This window comes from Hippopotamus amphibius, chromosome 9 (genome assembly GCF_030028045.1).
Source record: "Hippopotamus amphibius kiboko isolate mHipAmp2 chromosome 9, mHipAmp2.hap2, whole genome shotgun sequence".
Lineage (NCBI taxonomy): Eukaryota > Metazoa > Chordata > Mammalia > Artiodactyla > Hippopotamidae > Hippopotamus > Hippopotamus amphibius.
The window spans coordinates 72956595-72972421 of NC_080194.1; the positions used below are offsets into that span (position 1 = coordinate 72956595).

The following is a 15827-nucleotide window of genomic DNA, read 5'->3' on the forward strand; positions in this document are numbered from 1 at the left end:
ATAGGTGTTAGTTCTTCTCTAAATGTTTGATAGAATTTGCCTGCGAAGCCATCTGGCCCTGGGCTTTTGTTTGTTGGGAGATTTTTAATCCCAGTCTCAATTTTAGCACTTGTGATTGGTCGGTTCATATTTTCTATCTCTTCCTGGTTCAGTCTTGGAAGATTGTCTTTGTCTAAGAATTTATCCATTTCTTCAAGGTTATCCAATTTCATGGCATATAGTCACTTGTAGTAGTCTCTTGTGATCTTTTGTATTTCTGTGGTGTCAGTTGTTGCTTCTTTTTCATTTCTAATTCTGTTGATTTGCATCTTCTCCCTTTTTTTCTTGATGAGTCTGGCTAATGGTTTATCAATTTTGTTTATTTTCTCAAAGAATCAGCTTTTAGTTTTATTGATCTTTGCTATTGTTTCCTTCATTTCTTTTTCATTTATTTCTGATCTGATCTTTATGATTTCTTTCCTTCCACTAACTTTGGGGGTTTTTTGTTCTTCTTTCTCTGATTATTTTAGGTGTAAGATTAGGTTGTTTAGTCGAGATTTTTCTTGTTTCTTGAGGTAGGATTGTACTGCTATAAACTTTGGTCTTAGAACTGCTTTTGCTGCGTCCCATAGGTTTTAGATTGTCGTGTTTTCATTGTAATTTGTTTCTAGATATTTTTTGATTTTCTCTTTGATTTCTTCAGTGATCTCTTGGTTGTTTAATAGCTTATTGTTTAGTCTCCATGTGTTTGTATATTTTGCGGATTTTTTACTGCAGCTGATATCTAGTCTCATGGCATTGTGGTCGGAAAAGATGCTTGATACGATTTCAATTTTCTTAAATTTACTAAGGCTTGATTTGTGACCCAAGGTGTGATCTATGCTGGAGAATGTTCCGTGTGCACTTGAGAGGAAAGTGTATTCTGTAGTTTTTGGATGGAATGTCCTATAAATATCAATTAAGTTGAGATGTGTAATGTGCTATTTAAAGCTTGTGTGTCCTTATTTATTTTCTGTTCGGATGATCTGTCCATTGGTGTAAGTGGGGTATTAAAGTCTCATACTATTATTGTGTTCCTGTTGATTTCCCCTTTTATAGCTGTTAGCATTTGTTTTATGTATTGAGATTCTCCTATGTTGGGTGCATAGATATTTACAATTGTTATATCTTCTTCTTGGATTAAGCCCTTGATCATTATGTAGTGTCCTTCCTTGTCTCTTGTAATAGTCTTTAGTTTAAAGTCTAAGTTGTCTGATATGAGTATTGCTACTCCAGCTTTTGTTTGACTTCCCTTTTCATGGAATATCTTTTTCCATCTCTTTACTTTCAGTCTGTATGTGTCCCTAGGTCTGAAGTGGGTTTCTTGTAGACAACATATGTAATGGTCTTGTTTTTGTATCCATTCAGCCAGTCTGCGTCTTTCAGTGGAGCATTTAATCCATTTACATTTAAGATAATTATTGACAAGTATGTTCCTATTACCATTTTCTTAATTGTTTTGGGTTTGTTTTTGTAGGTCTTTTCCTTCTCTTGTGTTTCCTGCCTCGAGAAGTTCCTTTAGCAGTTGTTGTAAGGCTGGTTTGGTGGTGCTGAATTCTCTTAACTTTTGCTCATCTGTAAAGCTTTTTTTTTTTTTTTTGAGAGGTAAGTTTATTTAGAGATTTATTTAGAGAGAAACACACTTTGAAGACAGAGTGTGGGCCATCTCAGAAGGTGAGAAAGGTGTCTGTAGAGCTTTTGATTTCTCTGTCGAATCTGAATGAGATTCTTGCTGGGTAGAGTATTCTTGGCTGCAGATTTTTCTCTTTTAAGACTTCAAGTGTATCCTGCCACTCCCTTCTGACCTGCAGAGTTTCTGTAGAAAGGTCAGCTGTTATCCTTATGGGTTTTCCCTTATATGTTATTTGTTGCTTTTCTTTTGCTGCTTTTAATATTTTTTCTTTGTGTTTAACTTTTGTTAGTTTGATTAATATGTACCTCAGTGAGTTTCTCCTTGGGTTTATTCTATATGGGATGCTCTGCACTTCTTGGACTTGGTTTACTATTTCCTTTCCCATGTGGAGGAAGTTTTCCACCATAATCTCCTCAAATATTTTCTCAGACCCTTTCTTTTTTTCTTCTTCTTCTGGGACGCCTGTGATTCCAGTGTTAGTACACTTAATGTTATCCCTGAGGTCTGTGAGACAGTCTTCCATTCTTCTTATTCTTTTTTCTTTTTCCTGCTCTGTGACAACTATTTCCCCCATTCTGTCTTCCAACTCACTCATTCTTCTGCCTTAGTTATTCTGCTATTTATACCATCTAGAGTATTTTTAATTTCAGTTATTGTGTTGTTCATTACTGTTTGTTTGCTCTTTAGTTCTTTTAGGTCCTTATTAAATGTTTCTTGTATTTTCTCTATTTCGTTTTTGAGATTTTGGATAATCTTTACTATCATTACTCTGAATTCTTTTTCAGGCAGTCTGTCCATTTCTTCTTCATTTATTTGGTCTTGTGGGTTTTTATCTTGCTCCTTTGCCTGCAAGTTTTTTCTTTGTTTTCTTATTTTGTGTAATTTACAGTATTTAATGTCCTCTTTCCCTATGCTGCCTAGTAGTAATTCCTGTTGTTTCTGGTCTTTCCCCCCTGTGGTGGGGTTGGTCCAATGTCTTGAGAAGGCTTCTGAATGGGAGGGTCTGGTGTTTGCTTTCTGCCATGTCGATCTGAGTCTTTTTTTTTTTTCAGCTCTTTATTGGAATGTAATTGCTTTACAGTCTTGTACCAGCTTATGAGGTACACCAAAGGGAATCAGTTGTATTTATACATATATCCCCATATCCCCTCCCTCCCGTGACTCCCCTCCACCCTTCCCATCCCGGCCCTCCAAGGCATCGCCCATCATCTAGTTGACCTCCCTTTGTTATACAGCAACTTCCCACTAGCTATTTTACAGTTGATAGTATATATATGTCTATGCTACTCTCTCACTTTGTCCCAGCTTCCCCTTCAACCCCCGCTCCCCCAGCCCCATATCCTCCAGTCCATTCTCTGCATCTGCATCCTTATTCTTGACCTGTCACTGGGTTCATCAGTACTTTTTTTTTTTTTTTAGATTCCATATATATGAGTTAGCATACAATATTTGTTTTTCTCTTTCTGGCTTACTTCACTCTGTGTGACAGACTCTAGGTCTATCAAGCTCATTACATATAGTTCAATTTCATTCCTTTTTATGGCTAATATTCCATTGTATATATATGCCACATCTTCTTTACCCATTCATTTGTTGATGGGCATTTTGGTTGCTTCCATGTCCTGGCTATTGTAAATAGTGCTGCAATGAACATTAGGATACATGTCTCTTTTTGGATTATGGTTTTCTCTGGGTATATGCCCAGTAGTGGGATTACTGGGTCATATGGTAGTTCTATTTTTAGTTTTTTAAGGCACCTCCAAACTGTTTTCCATAGTGGCTGTATCAAATTACATTGCCACCAACAGTGCAGGAGAGTTCCCTTTTCTCCACACCCTCTCCAATACTTATTGTTTCTCGATGATTTGATGATGGCCATTCTGACTGGTGTGACATGATACCTCCTTGTGGCTTGGACTTCCATTTCTCTAATGATTAGTGATGTTGAGCATCTTCTCATGTGTTTGTTGGTCCTCTGTATGTCTTTGGAGAAATATCTATTTAGGTCTTCTGCCCATTTGTGGATTGGATTATTTGCTTTTTTGGTATTAAGCTGCAGGAGCTGCTTGTGTGTTTTGGAGATTAATCCTTTGTCTGTTGCTTCGTTGGCAAGTATTTTCTTCCATTCTGAGGGTTGCCTTCTTTTCTCGTTTATGGTTTCTTTCGCTGGGCAAAAGCTTTTAAGTTTCATTAGGTCCCATTTGTTTATTCTTGATTTTATCTCCATTATTCTGGGAGGTGGGTCAAAAAGGAGCTTGCTTTGATGTATGTCATAGAGTGTTCTGCCTATGTTTTCCTCTAGGAGTTTTATAGTGTCTGGCCTTACGTTTAGGTGTTTAATCCATTTTGAGCTTATTTTTGTGTATGGTGTTAGGAAGTGTTCTAATTTCATTCTTTTGCATGTAGCTGTCCAATTTTCCCAGCACCACTTATTGAAGAGGTTGTCTTTTTTCCTCTGATGAGCAGGGCCATCTCAGGCGGTGTGTTTTGGGGTATCGGTAAGGTTAGTATGGCTTTAGGTAGTCTGTGTGCTCATGTGTGGGTTTGTGTTCCTGTCTTGTTTGTAGTTCAGCATGAGGTATCCAGCACTTGCAGTTGCAGGCAGTCGGGTTAAGCCAGGTCTTAGACTCTGATGGAGGCCTCCGTGAGAGCTCTCTTCAATTAGTATTCCCTGTGGCTGGGGATTCTCTAGTGGTCTAGCATCCTGGACTTGGTGCTCCCTCCCCAGAGCCTCAGGCTTGTCTTCTGGTTGAGTAATCCAGACCCCACAGGTCTCTCATCCTGGCAATAAGGGGATTAAAAAGGAGACTTTCACGCCACAGACTCATGGTAATAGGGTAAATCAAACAAACAAATACTGAGTCAAGGAAACATGTACACGCACAAGAAAAACAAAAACGGAACCCAATAGAACATAAAGCACTAGAACAACCAGACAGAAGGACCCCAGAATGCAATTGGACAAAGAGAAAACCAACAAGAACTCAAAACCAAAAAACACAAAACCTAAGCAGAGTGCCAAGTAAAGACTAATGTAAAGAAACAAACTGATAAGCATGGTTAAAAAAAAAGAGAGAAAGGGGAACAAAGACAGTATAACAGAAGAGCAATGTAGATATGGAAATATATAAACAAAATTTAAAAAGGAAGAGAAAAGGAAAGGAAGAAGAAGAAAAGGAAAGAAAGAAATAAAAAAAAAATACAAAAAATAAAGACAAGCAAAACCCCAGAGGGACTATGAAAATGAGGACCTAACATGACAAGGAACAAGTAGAAACAAGAACCAAATATAACAAAGAACAAGAGAACAACTAGATAGACTGAAGGTCCCCAAAAGGAAATCAAAGAATTATAATGAGACCTAAGATAAAGAAAAACCTGAAAACAGAAACCAAAGCAGTATGTAATCTGGAGAATAAAGCAGGGACACAGAGCAGACTGATTATAATGATTAAAAGTATAATAAGGTAAAATAAAATAAAAAGGGTTAAATAGCAATAGCAATAAAAGAGCATAGTATAACTGGAAATATACAAAGAAAAAAAATAAATTAAAAATGTATTAAAGATAAAGAAGAAAAAAAGATAAGGGAGAGGAACTCCGCTCTACAGAAAGCTAACTAGAAATAGAAATATATAAAAAGGATAAAAGTGAAAATAAAAGTAAAAAATAGAATAAAAAGTGTGTAATAAAACGTGAAGTCCCTTAGGACTAAGATAGTAATAAAAAGAAAAGAAAAGAAAAAAGCCAGAACTGACAGTAGTATGGCTCAAATCAGTAGAATTAATAATAATAATTCTGTTTCCTTGGGATTTCAGCTATAAGTGTCCCTGTACATGCCTTGAGCCACAGGCCACCCTTGCCTCTCCAGGAGGCCCTCCTCTGCCTCTGTGTTGGACTCTGGACCTGCTGTGGCCTCTATGGGGTCCACTTAGGCTCTAATCTGGCCCAGTTCTTATGTGTGCTTGCTCCCAAAGTCCAAAGCTGCTAGAGCTAGACCTTTTTCATTTGTTGGAACGTTCATTGTCTACTCAAATTACAAAGACATAGGGTCTACCTAGCTGATCACAGGGATTTAGTCTGCAGGTTGTATAGCCGATGGAAAGATTTTAGAACCTCTTCCTTAGTCCCCCATCCCTGGCATTCACTTTTGGTTTTGTCCCTGCCTCTGTGTGTGGTCCAACTGCAGGAGTCTGGTCCTGAGGCTGCCTTGGAGCTCTTGGGTCTGCCTCAGTGAGGGCTTCCTTTATTGTTGAGCTGTAGGTGCCAGCATGTGGAGAGAGCAAGACTCTGATAGTGGCTTCTCTCCCTACTTGTAACTCAGCAGTAGTGCTGTTTCCATGGCAGCCCAGTTTTCCATGATTGGCATTCCATGCTGTGGATTTCTTCCCTCAGTCTGTCTCCCCAGAGCCAACAATGGTTCTCACCCTGGGCCTGTTCTCCAGTCCCCATATTCCAGCTCCCAGACCCCCTGTACTGCTGTGAACCCATGTCTCAGTCCGGGGCACGCAGGGCCATGGTATGGACCGTCTGTGTGTTTCTCACTCTTTCCTGTCTGCCACAGATTGTCTGCTTCACCCCAAATGCCTCCCTCCTGACCCAATCAAATTCCCTCTTGGGGAATCCCCGTCAGGTAAGGGGGGTTTCCCCGAATGTAATAACCTCTCCTCTGTTTCAGCTCCCCCATCCCTTTTTTTCCTCCTCCTTTTTCTCCTTTTTTTTTTTTTCATCCTACCCAGATATGCTGGAATCTTTGTAGTCCTTTCCAGTGTCCAAGGTCTTCTGTTAGTGTTCAGCTGGTTTTCTGTGGGAATTATTGCATCTATTGATGTATTCCTGATGTGTCTGTGGAGAGACATGCACTCCACATCCTACTTTGCTGCCGTCTTTCCTCTTCCAAAATTTACCATTTTAACCATTTTTAGGTTACAGTTTAGTGACATTAATTACATTCACCTACTTTTGCTACCATCACCACCATCCATCTTTAGGACTGAAACTCTCTACTTACTAAATAACTCCTGGTGTTCCCTCCATCCAGGACTTGGCAACCACCATTCTTTTTTCTTTCTCTATGAATTTGACTATTCTAGTCATCTCATGTAAGTGGAATCACACAATATTTGTTATTTTGTGTTTAACTTATTTCACTTTAGCATAATGTCAATACTCATCTGTTGGGTGGGCCAAAAGTATCTTCAGTTTTTTACATAAAAATAAAAAACACGTTTTTCACTTTCACCAAGAACTTTTTTGAACAACATATTCACCCTTTGGTTCCACTACCCTCTGCCATTTTTCAGGCATCTTCATAATTCCATCTTTTCAAAACTTTTTATCTTTTTAGCAAAGAACTGTGCTAGGTGCCTTTTATAGTCTTCAAGGGAATTGAAAATTTTCCATTAAGAGAATTTTGTAAAGACCTAAATAAATGGAAATCTGAAGGTGTGATGTCTGAATACGGCAGATGAATCAGAACTTCCCAGACAAGCTGTAACAGTTTTTGCTTGGTTATCAATGAAACATGCAGTCTTGCTTTATCCTGATAGAAGATTATGCGTTTTCTGTTGACTAACTCTGGATGCTTTTCATCAAGTGGAGCTTTCAGTTAGTCTTACTGGGAGCCGTACTTGTTGAAATTAATCATTTGAGTTTCCAGAAGGAGCTCATAATAGAAGACTCCCTTCCAATCCCACTGTATACACAACATCACCTTCTTTGGATGAAGACCTGCCTTTGGTGTGGTTGGTGGTGGTTCATTTAACTTGCCCCATGATCTCTTCCTTTCCACATTGTTGTACAGTATCCATTTTATCGCCTGTCACAATTTGTTTTAAAAAGGGAACATTTTATTACGTTTCAATAGAGAATCACATGTGGAGATACAGTCAAGGTCTTTTTTACTTACCTGGAACCCAAACATCAAAGTGATTCATAAACATAACCAAGCTGGTGCAAAGAATTTTCAACCCTTGATTGGATATTTTGAGTATGTTGGCTATCTCCCACATGGTAAAATGTTCTTAATTATCACTTCGATTTGATTGCTGTCAACTTCAACTGGTGTACCCGACAGTGGAGCATTGTCCATTGAGAAATCTCCCACACGAAACTTCACAAACCACTTTTGACACATTCAGTCAGTTACAAAACCTTCTCTATACACTGCACAAATCTTTTTGTGCATTTCAGTTGCATTTTTACCTTTCTTGAAATAATAAAGCATAATATGCCAAAAATGTTGCTTTCTTCTATCTTCAATATTAAAATGCCTACACAAAAATTCACAAACTTTGATGTCTGTTTTTAAAAGTACTCTGATATGACAGCTGTCAGATACAGTCTAACAAAATTGTTTTGAAAGAAATTAAAGACAACTAAGTGCTACCAGAGCCATCTTAAAGAAAAAGACAAATGAACAGGGGCTTCCCTGATGGCGCAGTGGTTAAGAATTGGCCTGCCAATGTAGGGAACATGGGTTCGATCCCTGGTCTGGGAAGATCCTACATACCGCAGAGCAACTAAGCCTGTGCACCACAACTACTGAGCCTGTGCTCTAGAGCCCACGACTCACAACTGCTGAGCCCACATGCTGCAACTACTGAAGCCCATGTGCCTAGAGCCTGCAACAAAGAGTAGCCCCTGCTCTCCCCAACTAGAGAAAGCCCACACACAGCAACAAAGACCCAATGCAGCCAAAAATAAATAAATAAATAAATTTATAAAAACAAACAAACAAAAAAACCCTGAATGAACCTTTTGGCCCACCCAATATATTGTAGCATATGTCAGTAATTCCTTCCTTTTAAAAATTCTGTTAAAAAGCACATAACATAAAATTTGCCATTGTAACCTTCTTTTAATGTACATCTTTAAGTGTACAGTTCAGTAGCGTTAAGTATATTCACATTGTTGTGAAACAAATCTCTACAACTTTTTCATCCTGCAAATCTGCAACTCCATACCCATTAAATAACAACTCCCCTTTCCTTCTCCTCTCAGCCCCTGCTAACCTCCATTCTACTTTTTGTTTCTATGAACCTGACTACTTAAATAACACATGTATGTGGAATCATTCAGTATTTGTCTTTTTGTGACTGTCTTGTTTGACTTAGCATAATGTCCTCAAATTTCATCCATGTTGTGGCATGTGACAGGATTTCCTTCCTTTTTTAGACTGAATAATATTCCACTGTGTATATATACCATATTTTGCTTAGCCATTTATCTGCTGGACATTTGCCTTGCTTCCACCTCTTGGCTGTTTTGAATAATGCTGCTGTGAACATGAGAGTACAAATATCTTTTCAGGAACTTCCTTTCAGTGCTTTTTAGTGTATAAGCAAAAGTGGAATTGCTAGATCACATGGTAAATCTAAGTTTTATTTTCTCAGGAACTGCCATGCTGGAGAAAGGAATTTTAAAAACCTGTTTATAAAATCCTGGTCAGACCTTTGTATAACCCATGCATGAAACCACACAGAAACAACACAGCAGAAAATTTGAGAACTGAACATTTGTTTGGAACACCATCCATGTTGTAGATTGACTTCAGGATAGCATATAGTGTAAAAGAGAGCCACTGCAAAGCCTTTGAAAATGAAGTTGACATTTAAACCATAGCTAATAAACATGGGCCTGAACCTAAACCTAAACATGTTGACTATCTGTCAAAGTAGATTTTAATGGGACTGTGAATCTCCTAATACTCAAAATGCCCAGGATACAATCCAAAGTTTTCATCATATCAAAACCTACAAAGGTAGTTTGGAGTGAGAAAATGTAATCGATAGATGGCAACAGGAAGAGAAACAGATGTTGGAATTTTTATCTAAAAATTTTAAAGCAGCTATCATAAAATGTCTCCAATAAACCATTATGAACACTTGTTAAATGAAGAAGTAGAAAGTCTTAGCAGAGAAAGAGAAGGATTAAGGATGAACCAAACGTTGAGATTTAGGAGTTCTCTGTGTATTTTGGATATTAATCCCTTATCACATATATGATTTGCAAATATTTTTGCAAGTTTGTGGTTGGCTTTTTAGTCTGTTGAAAGTGTCTTTTGATACATAAAATTTTTAATTTTCATGAAGCCAACTTGTCTAATTTTTTGTTTGTTTTTGCCTCTGCCTTTCTTGTCATAGCAAAAAAATCATTGCCAAATCCAGCGTAATGGTTTTCCCCTATGTTTTCTTCTAAGAGTTTTAATATTTTATTTCTTACCTTAAGGTTTTTGATTGATTTTGAGTTAATATTTGTATCTGGTATTAGGTAAAGGTCCGTTTCATTATTTTCATGTGAATATCCATTTTCCCCAGCACCATTTGTGGAAAAGATTGTCTTTTCCCTGGTGAATGGCCTTGGCACTCTTGTCAAAAATCATTTGACCATATGTGAGGGTTTGTTTCTGGGCTGTCTATGCTATTGGTCTATTTATCTGTCTTTATGCCAGTACCATACTGGCAAAAATTGTCATTGAGATTTTGTTAGAGATTGCACTGAATCTGTAGATGGCTTTGGGTAGTACTGACATCTTAACAATATTAAGTCTTCCAATCCATGAACTTGGGATGTATCTCCATTTATGTATGTCTTTTTTATTTCAGTAATATTTTCTAGATTTCACTAAGTCTTTCACCTCCTTGGTTAAGTTAATTTTTAAGTATTTTATTCTTTTGCTAAATGGATGCTAATGGAGTTGCTTTTGTACTTTCCTTTTCAGATTGTTCAATCTTAGTGTATAGAAATGCAACTGATGTTTGTGTGTTGACTTTGTATCCTGCTGCTTTACTGAATTCATTCATTGGTTTTGTTTTGGGTGTGTTTAATCTTAGAATTTTCTACACATAAGATCATATCATCTAAAAAGAGAGGTAATTTTATTTCTTCCTTTCCAGTCTAAATGCTTTTTATTTTCCTATGTTGCTTAATTGCTCTGGTTAATTCCAGGACTACTATGAATAGAAGTCCCAAAAGCAGACATCCTTGCCTTGTTCCTAATCTTAGAGAAAAATCTCTCAGTCTTTCACCATTGAATATAGTGTTCTCTCTGGGTTTTTCATACACGTCTTTAATTATGTTGGGGTAGTTTCCTTCTATTTGTAGTTTGTTTAGTGTTTTTATCATGAAAGGGTGTTGAATTTTGTCAGATGCTTTTTCTGTGTCAGTTGGGATGATCATTTTCTCCCATTCATTCTATTAATGTGGTATATGATATTGATGGATTTTGGTATGTTGAACTGTCCTTGCATTTCAGAATAAATCCCACTTGGTCATGGTATATAATCCTATTATTACACTGCTGAATTCTATTTGCTACTGTTTTGTTGAGGATTTTTGCATCACTGTTTATAAGTGACATTGGTCTGTAGTTTCCTTTTTTATAGTGTTTGTCTGGCTGTGGTGTCAGGGTTACCTTAGATCTTCACTTTTCTATAATCTTTTTTTTTCATTCTCTTCCTTAGACTCTAACTTGTATTGTCCTTTCTCCAAGTTCACTGATTCCTTCTTCTGCTTGCTTAAGTTTGCCTTTGAATCCCTCTAGTTGGTTTTTTATTTAGTTCTTGTACAGTTTAGCCCAAGAATTTCTTTCTGGCTTCTTTTTAGGTTTTTTAGTGTCTTCATTCATATTTCCATTTTACTAACCACATCTTCCTTTTGTTTTTATCTTTAATATTATTGTTTTAAAGACTTTGTCTAGTAGATCTCACATCAGCTCTTTTTCAGGGACAGTTTCTGTTGGTTTATTTTTTTCCTTCGAACGGACCATACTTCCCTATTTTTTTATGTTGTGATTTTGGGGGGATTGAAAACTGGACAAATGATAGTATAATAATCCCTAATGTGGGTGTGTGGGTGTATATGTGTACACTTAACATTTATCCTTCCTGGTGTTCATAAATTTTCTTGGATCTTTTGATGCATAATTTTATCAAATGTTGAAAATTTTTAAACTTTTATTTTTTTCAGGTTTTTTGTGTGTGTATGTGTTCCTCCCCCCTTTAGGATTCCAATTACACATATGTAATGCTACTTGATATTGTCTCATAAGTCATTTGGATAAATTCTATTGCTACATCTTTAAATTCACTGATCTACATCATCTGTAATATTTAATCTGCTGATAATTTCATCCAATGAAGTCATTTCAGTTATTAAATTATTTTAGGTGTAGAATTTGCATTTATTTCTTTTTATTTCTTACATTTATGTTCAATATGGTCATGTTTTTCTTTACATCTGTTTTAAACATCATTTATATTTTAGTTTTATGTAATTTAATATCCTCATTTGTTAATTCTCTCATCTCTTTCATTTCCAAGTTTGGCATTATTGAATAATTTCTCCCAGTTATAATTACATTTTATGCTTCTTTACCTGTCTGGTAAGTTTTGTTTACATGCTGGACATTTTGTTTTGCCATGCTGTGTGCTATATTTTCTCATACTCCTTAATGAATTTTGGACTTTTTCTAGCAGGCATTTAAGTTAATTGAAGATTAGGTAAGTTTTTTGGAGGTTTGTTTTTAAGCTCTTTAATGGAGGCTCTAAAGTCATTCTAGTTGTAAGTTATCCACATTTCAATGGTGTTGCCCTCTAGACTCTAGAAAAAGCCTGCACAATTATTGAGGTCTCTCCACTGTCACCAGATGGCACTTGAATTATTCACATCCAAGTGTGAGCTGTTCAAATTGTCTTAGAACTTGTTGGAAATTTTTCTTTTCCTTAAAGTTTTTCTTGGCAAGTTTCATAGAGTTTTACTATACAAGGGTACACATTGATATTTAGCCATGCCCTCAAGGGAACTCTATATTTTCCTGGAAAATTTTTTTAACATGACTCAATCCTTTATGGAACTCATGTCCACAAATTCTAGCTCTCTTGACCTCTCCTTCATCTGATATATTTTCTTCATTTCAGCACAATAGCTGAGTCCCTTTTAGGTTTTCCTTCTCAGTGTTACAGTCTAGTTTTCACCAATAAGAAGGAATCCTGGGGAATTGTAGAGCTTATTTCATTTGTTTCTCTTTTCTCTAAGACCATCGTGCTGTGTTCCCTGTTGTTCATTGTCTGAAAGAATTATTTCCTTACATTTTGTCCAGTTTTATAGCTGTTTATGGGCACAGGCTGTTTCAACTCTGTTACTACCTCATGGCCATTATAGAGTTTGCTTCATAGGTATTTTAATGAGAAAGGAAGATAGATTTTCTTGAAAGCAGATTCTTCAAGGTAAACAGCAGAAAATAGAACCAAGAACTTTTCTGATGTTACCATCTGATGTGAAGTTTCTAGGGCTAGATATACTCATGGCAGGTGTCTAGCTGGGAAACGGGTCAGAAAAACACAGGAAGGTTGTCTGGGTGCCTGCTTAGTATGGCTCTGGAGGCCACAGGGCCTTGCCTCATACCCACCTCACTCACTCTCAGGTGACTACTGTACCTACATTTTTTTTTTCATTCTAAAATATCCCTGGATACAGAAGCTACTCTTTTACCATAAATAATGTGATTATTACACACCACAAAAGATTGATCCCTAGGGCAGAAAAATATTGAAATCAACTGTAAATTACTTGCACTTAGTCTTTTGCTGAGATATGGGAGGGAGTAAGGAACCCTAGTATGACTTCTGACCCTGATGGGCTTTCTGAGAACCCTGTATGCAAAGGTGACTGAATTCAGCCCATTCACCCCTTTCCTCCCCCCTCCCCCACCCTGTGCCTGCAGTTATGATCAGGTGCCTTTTCTCATGCATGACTATGACCTGAGAAGAACAACCAATATCAAGGAGGTCCTGCCAAATGAATCCCGCCAACACCCTTGCTTGTTTAAGTGGAATTTCCTGTCGACTCTGAATGCAGGAAAATGGTTTTCACATTCATGGGTAAGATAGATTCACCAGGTCAAAAAACCTGCACTGAATTCCTTTATTATACATGGTCGTATGCTCTTCTAGAGATAATACACTGTGTACATTGTAATTTTGATGCAAGTGTGAGTGTTCTACCTGAGAGAGTTGGAGAACTTCATGCAAGGGTATCATTTGAACTGAAAGAAGATCATTATTAAGGGTAACAATGGGCAATGATGGTGGTTTATTTCAGACATTAAAGTATACTGGAGCAAGAGGGGATATGGGAGGCGTGTAAGAAAGAAAGAGGAAAGGAAGGATGAAGGGAAGGAGAGAGAGACAAAAGGAGGGGTAGGGAGGAGATGGGAGATAGATAGGGACAAGAATCAGGAAAATATGCTATGAGGAGATTATAGCAGTGCTTAAATAACTAGTTAGAGACTTTAAAATTCTCCTGAACATTTTGAAGTGGGTAAAACAAAAGGTCAGGTTTGCATGTGATAAAAGTCAAGCCTGCCTCCTCAGGACAGTTAAAGAAAACAAAACATACATTTTCCAGATTATCGTATGCCTAGAAGGAATCCATATGCCGTGGGTTTTATCAATCAGTTATACTCATTTTGAGTCCTTGATTTTGACAACAAACTTGTAAGCAGGAGAGACAGTAGGCATTCATACTGCTATCACCTATGGCAGCAGGGCTAGGACAGTTGGGGGTCAGCTGTGGTAATAGCTGTCTTATCAGGTAATTGTGTAATTAGGAAAATAAATCTTCAGGTACTTTCGATTATGTACTAAGTGGAATGGAATTTTATTTATATTTGATGTTAATCTAGGGAACCGATTTGATCCTTTTTCATGTTAAAATAGTCAAAAGTGAAGAATTAAGTAAGGATAGACTTATCCACTTCAAACTTACTCTATTAACTAGTGTTAATATAAGGAAGAGCCGTATGTTGATTTGTAATTACTGTGTCACCTCAGAATACTTATTCTGATATGAGTACATAGCCTATAAATGCTGTTTCCATTTGTGAAAATAATGGGATCAATCAGATATTCCACGTTTCTGTATGTAGGCTCTGTATATGTCTCATCATACATGAATAAATAAATATGTACAAACTAGCGATGCTTCATTGGAATGTGCATATTGGCTTAGTTAGGCATAGGTCATGTTTTGTCAAATGTGTGTTCCAGATCAAAAGACTGTTAATGTATCTAATGTGTAACCTATGGCTGGTAAAAGTCTCCCTTGTTGTAAGTGGTGGATTGGATGTGTTGTTGTAATAAATTTTGGTGGACTGTTTATAGGATTAACAGTTTTATTTTAGCATATTTAGGTGGAATGTTTGCAGTGTTTTGTTTTGCTGTTACTCTGGCTATTGAGGAGTATCCTGAAACCTCGGGTTCAGATATGGTTATCTATGAGGCTTTAATTTTAGGTTTGCTTGTGGAGCTCTCATGACTTGCATGTTGTGTTTTCAGAAGTGGTTGAAGTGGTGGTGGCACATGATTTTAAAGATTTGAATGTTTGGATAATTTTCCATAGCAAAGAAATTGGTTTTGTTTGTGAAAATTATTCTGGGTTGCTCTTCATTTGGATTGATAATTATGGATTGATACAGGGTGAGTTGATGATTATTTGTTATCATATTTGTTATTCTTGAGATTACTTGTGAAAATTAAGTAATCTGATCCATAATGAAATAAAAATAGGTATAGAAGTTCTGGGACTTGTCCTTGGAAGCTTAGCTGAGTTGCTGTTTCTCCAGTAAAACCAACCTATCTGTGGAGCATTTTTATATCCTTTTGTGAAAGTATAAATCTCAACATTACAAAGGTATAATTCTCATGCTTATAGATGGTACACTGGGTACAAGTTTTATTTAGCACATTAATGTGAAAACAAGCAGGATGACAAAACCCACACAGAAGAAAGGTGAGAAACCAACATGCAAATTAGTCAGTGCAACAAAGAAATGCTGAAATTATATTGCTAAGTTGCATACAAACCTAGTGTATTATTTCAGTTAATATACTCTGTGACAATAAATCTTACTTTTAGAGTTGTCTTCTCTATCAAAACTCATTTGCATCTCTACTGGACAAAATCGTTTCCTCTTTTATCAGTTTTCTAGAAGTTAACATCTAACTTTACATAGTCTGTCCTTAATTAATAATAAATATTCCAAAGAAAGGTACATTCCCCTAGGAGTCAGATGACACTTAAGTGTGCTTGTTAAACAATGTGCTACCATGATACTGGAGGGTTCAACAATCAACTTTTGTCTTATTTCTGAGTTTTGAATAATTTAGGTCCCCTC

At 36.8% G+C, this 15827-nt stretch overlaps 1 protein-coding gene across 1 annotated transcript in view; it reads left to right on the forward strand.

The window, feature by feature from the left end:
• Positions 1-15827, forward strand: part of LOC130861207 (glycerophosphodiester phosphodiesterase domain-containing protein 4-like) — a 132492-nt gene that overhangs the window by 35508 nt on the left and 81157 nt on the right. Inside the window, exon 10 of the mRNA XM_057749827.1 lies at positions 13377-13533. Within this exon, the coding sequence (XP_057605810.1) occupies positions 13377-13533 (157 nt within the window). The remainder of the gene's footprint in view (positions 1-13376; positions 13534-15827) is intronic.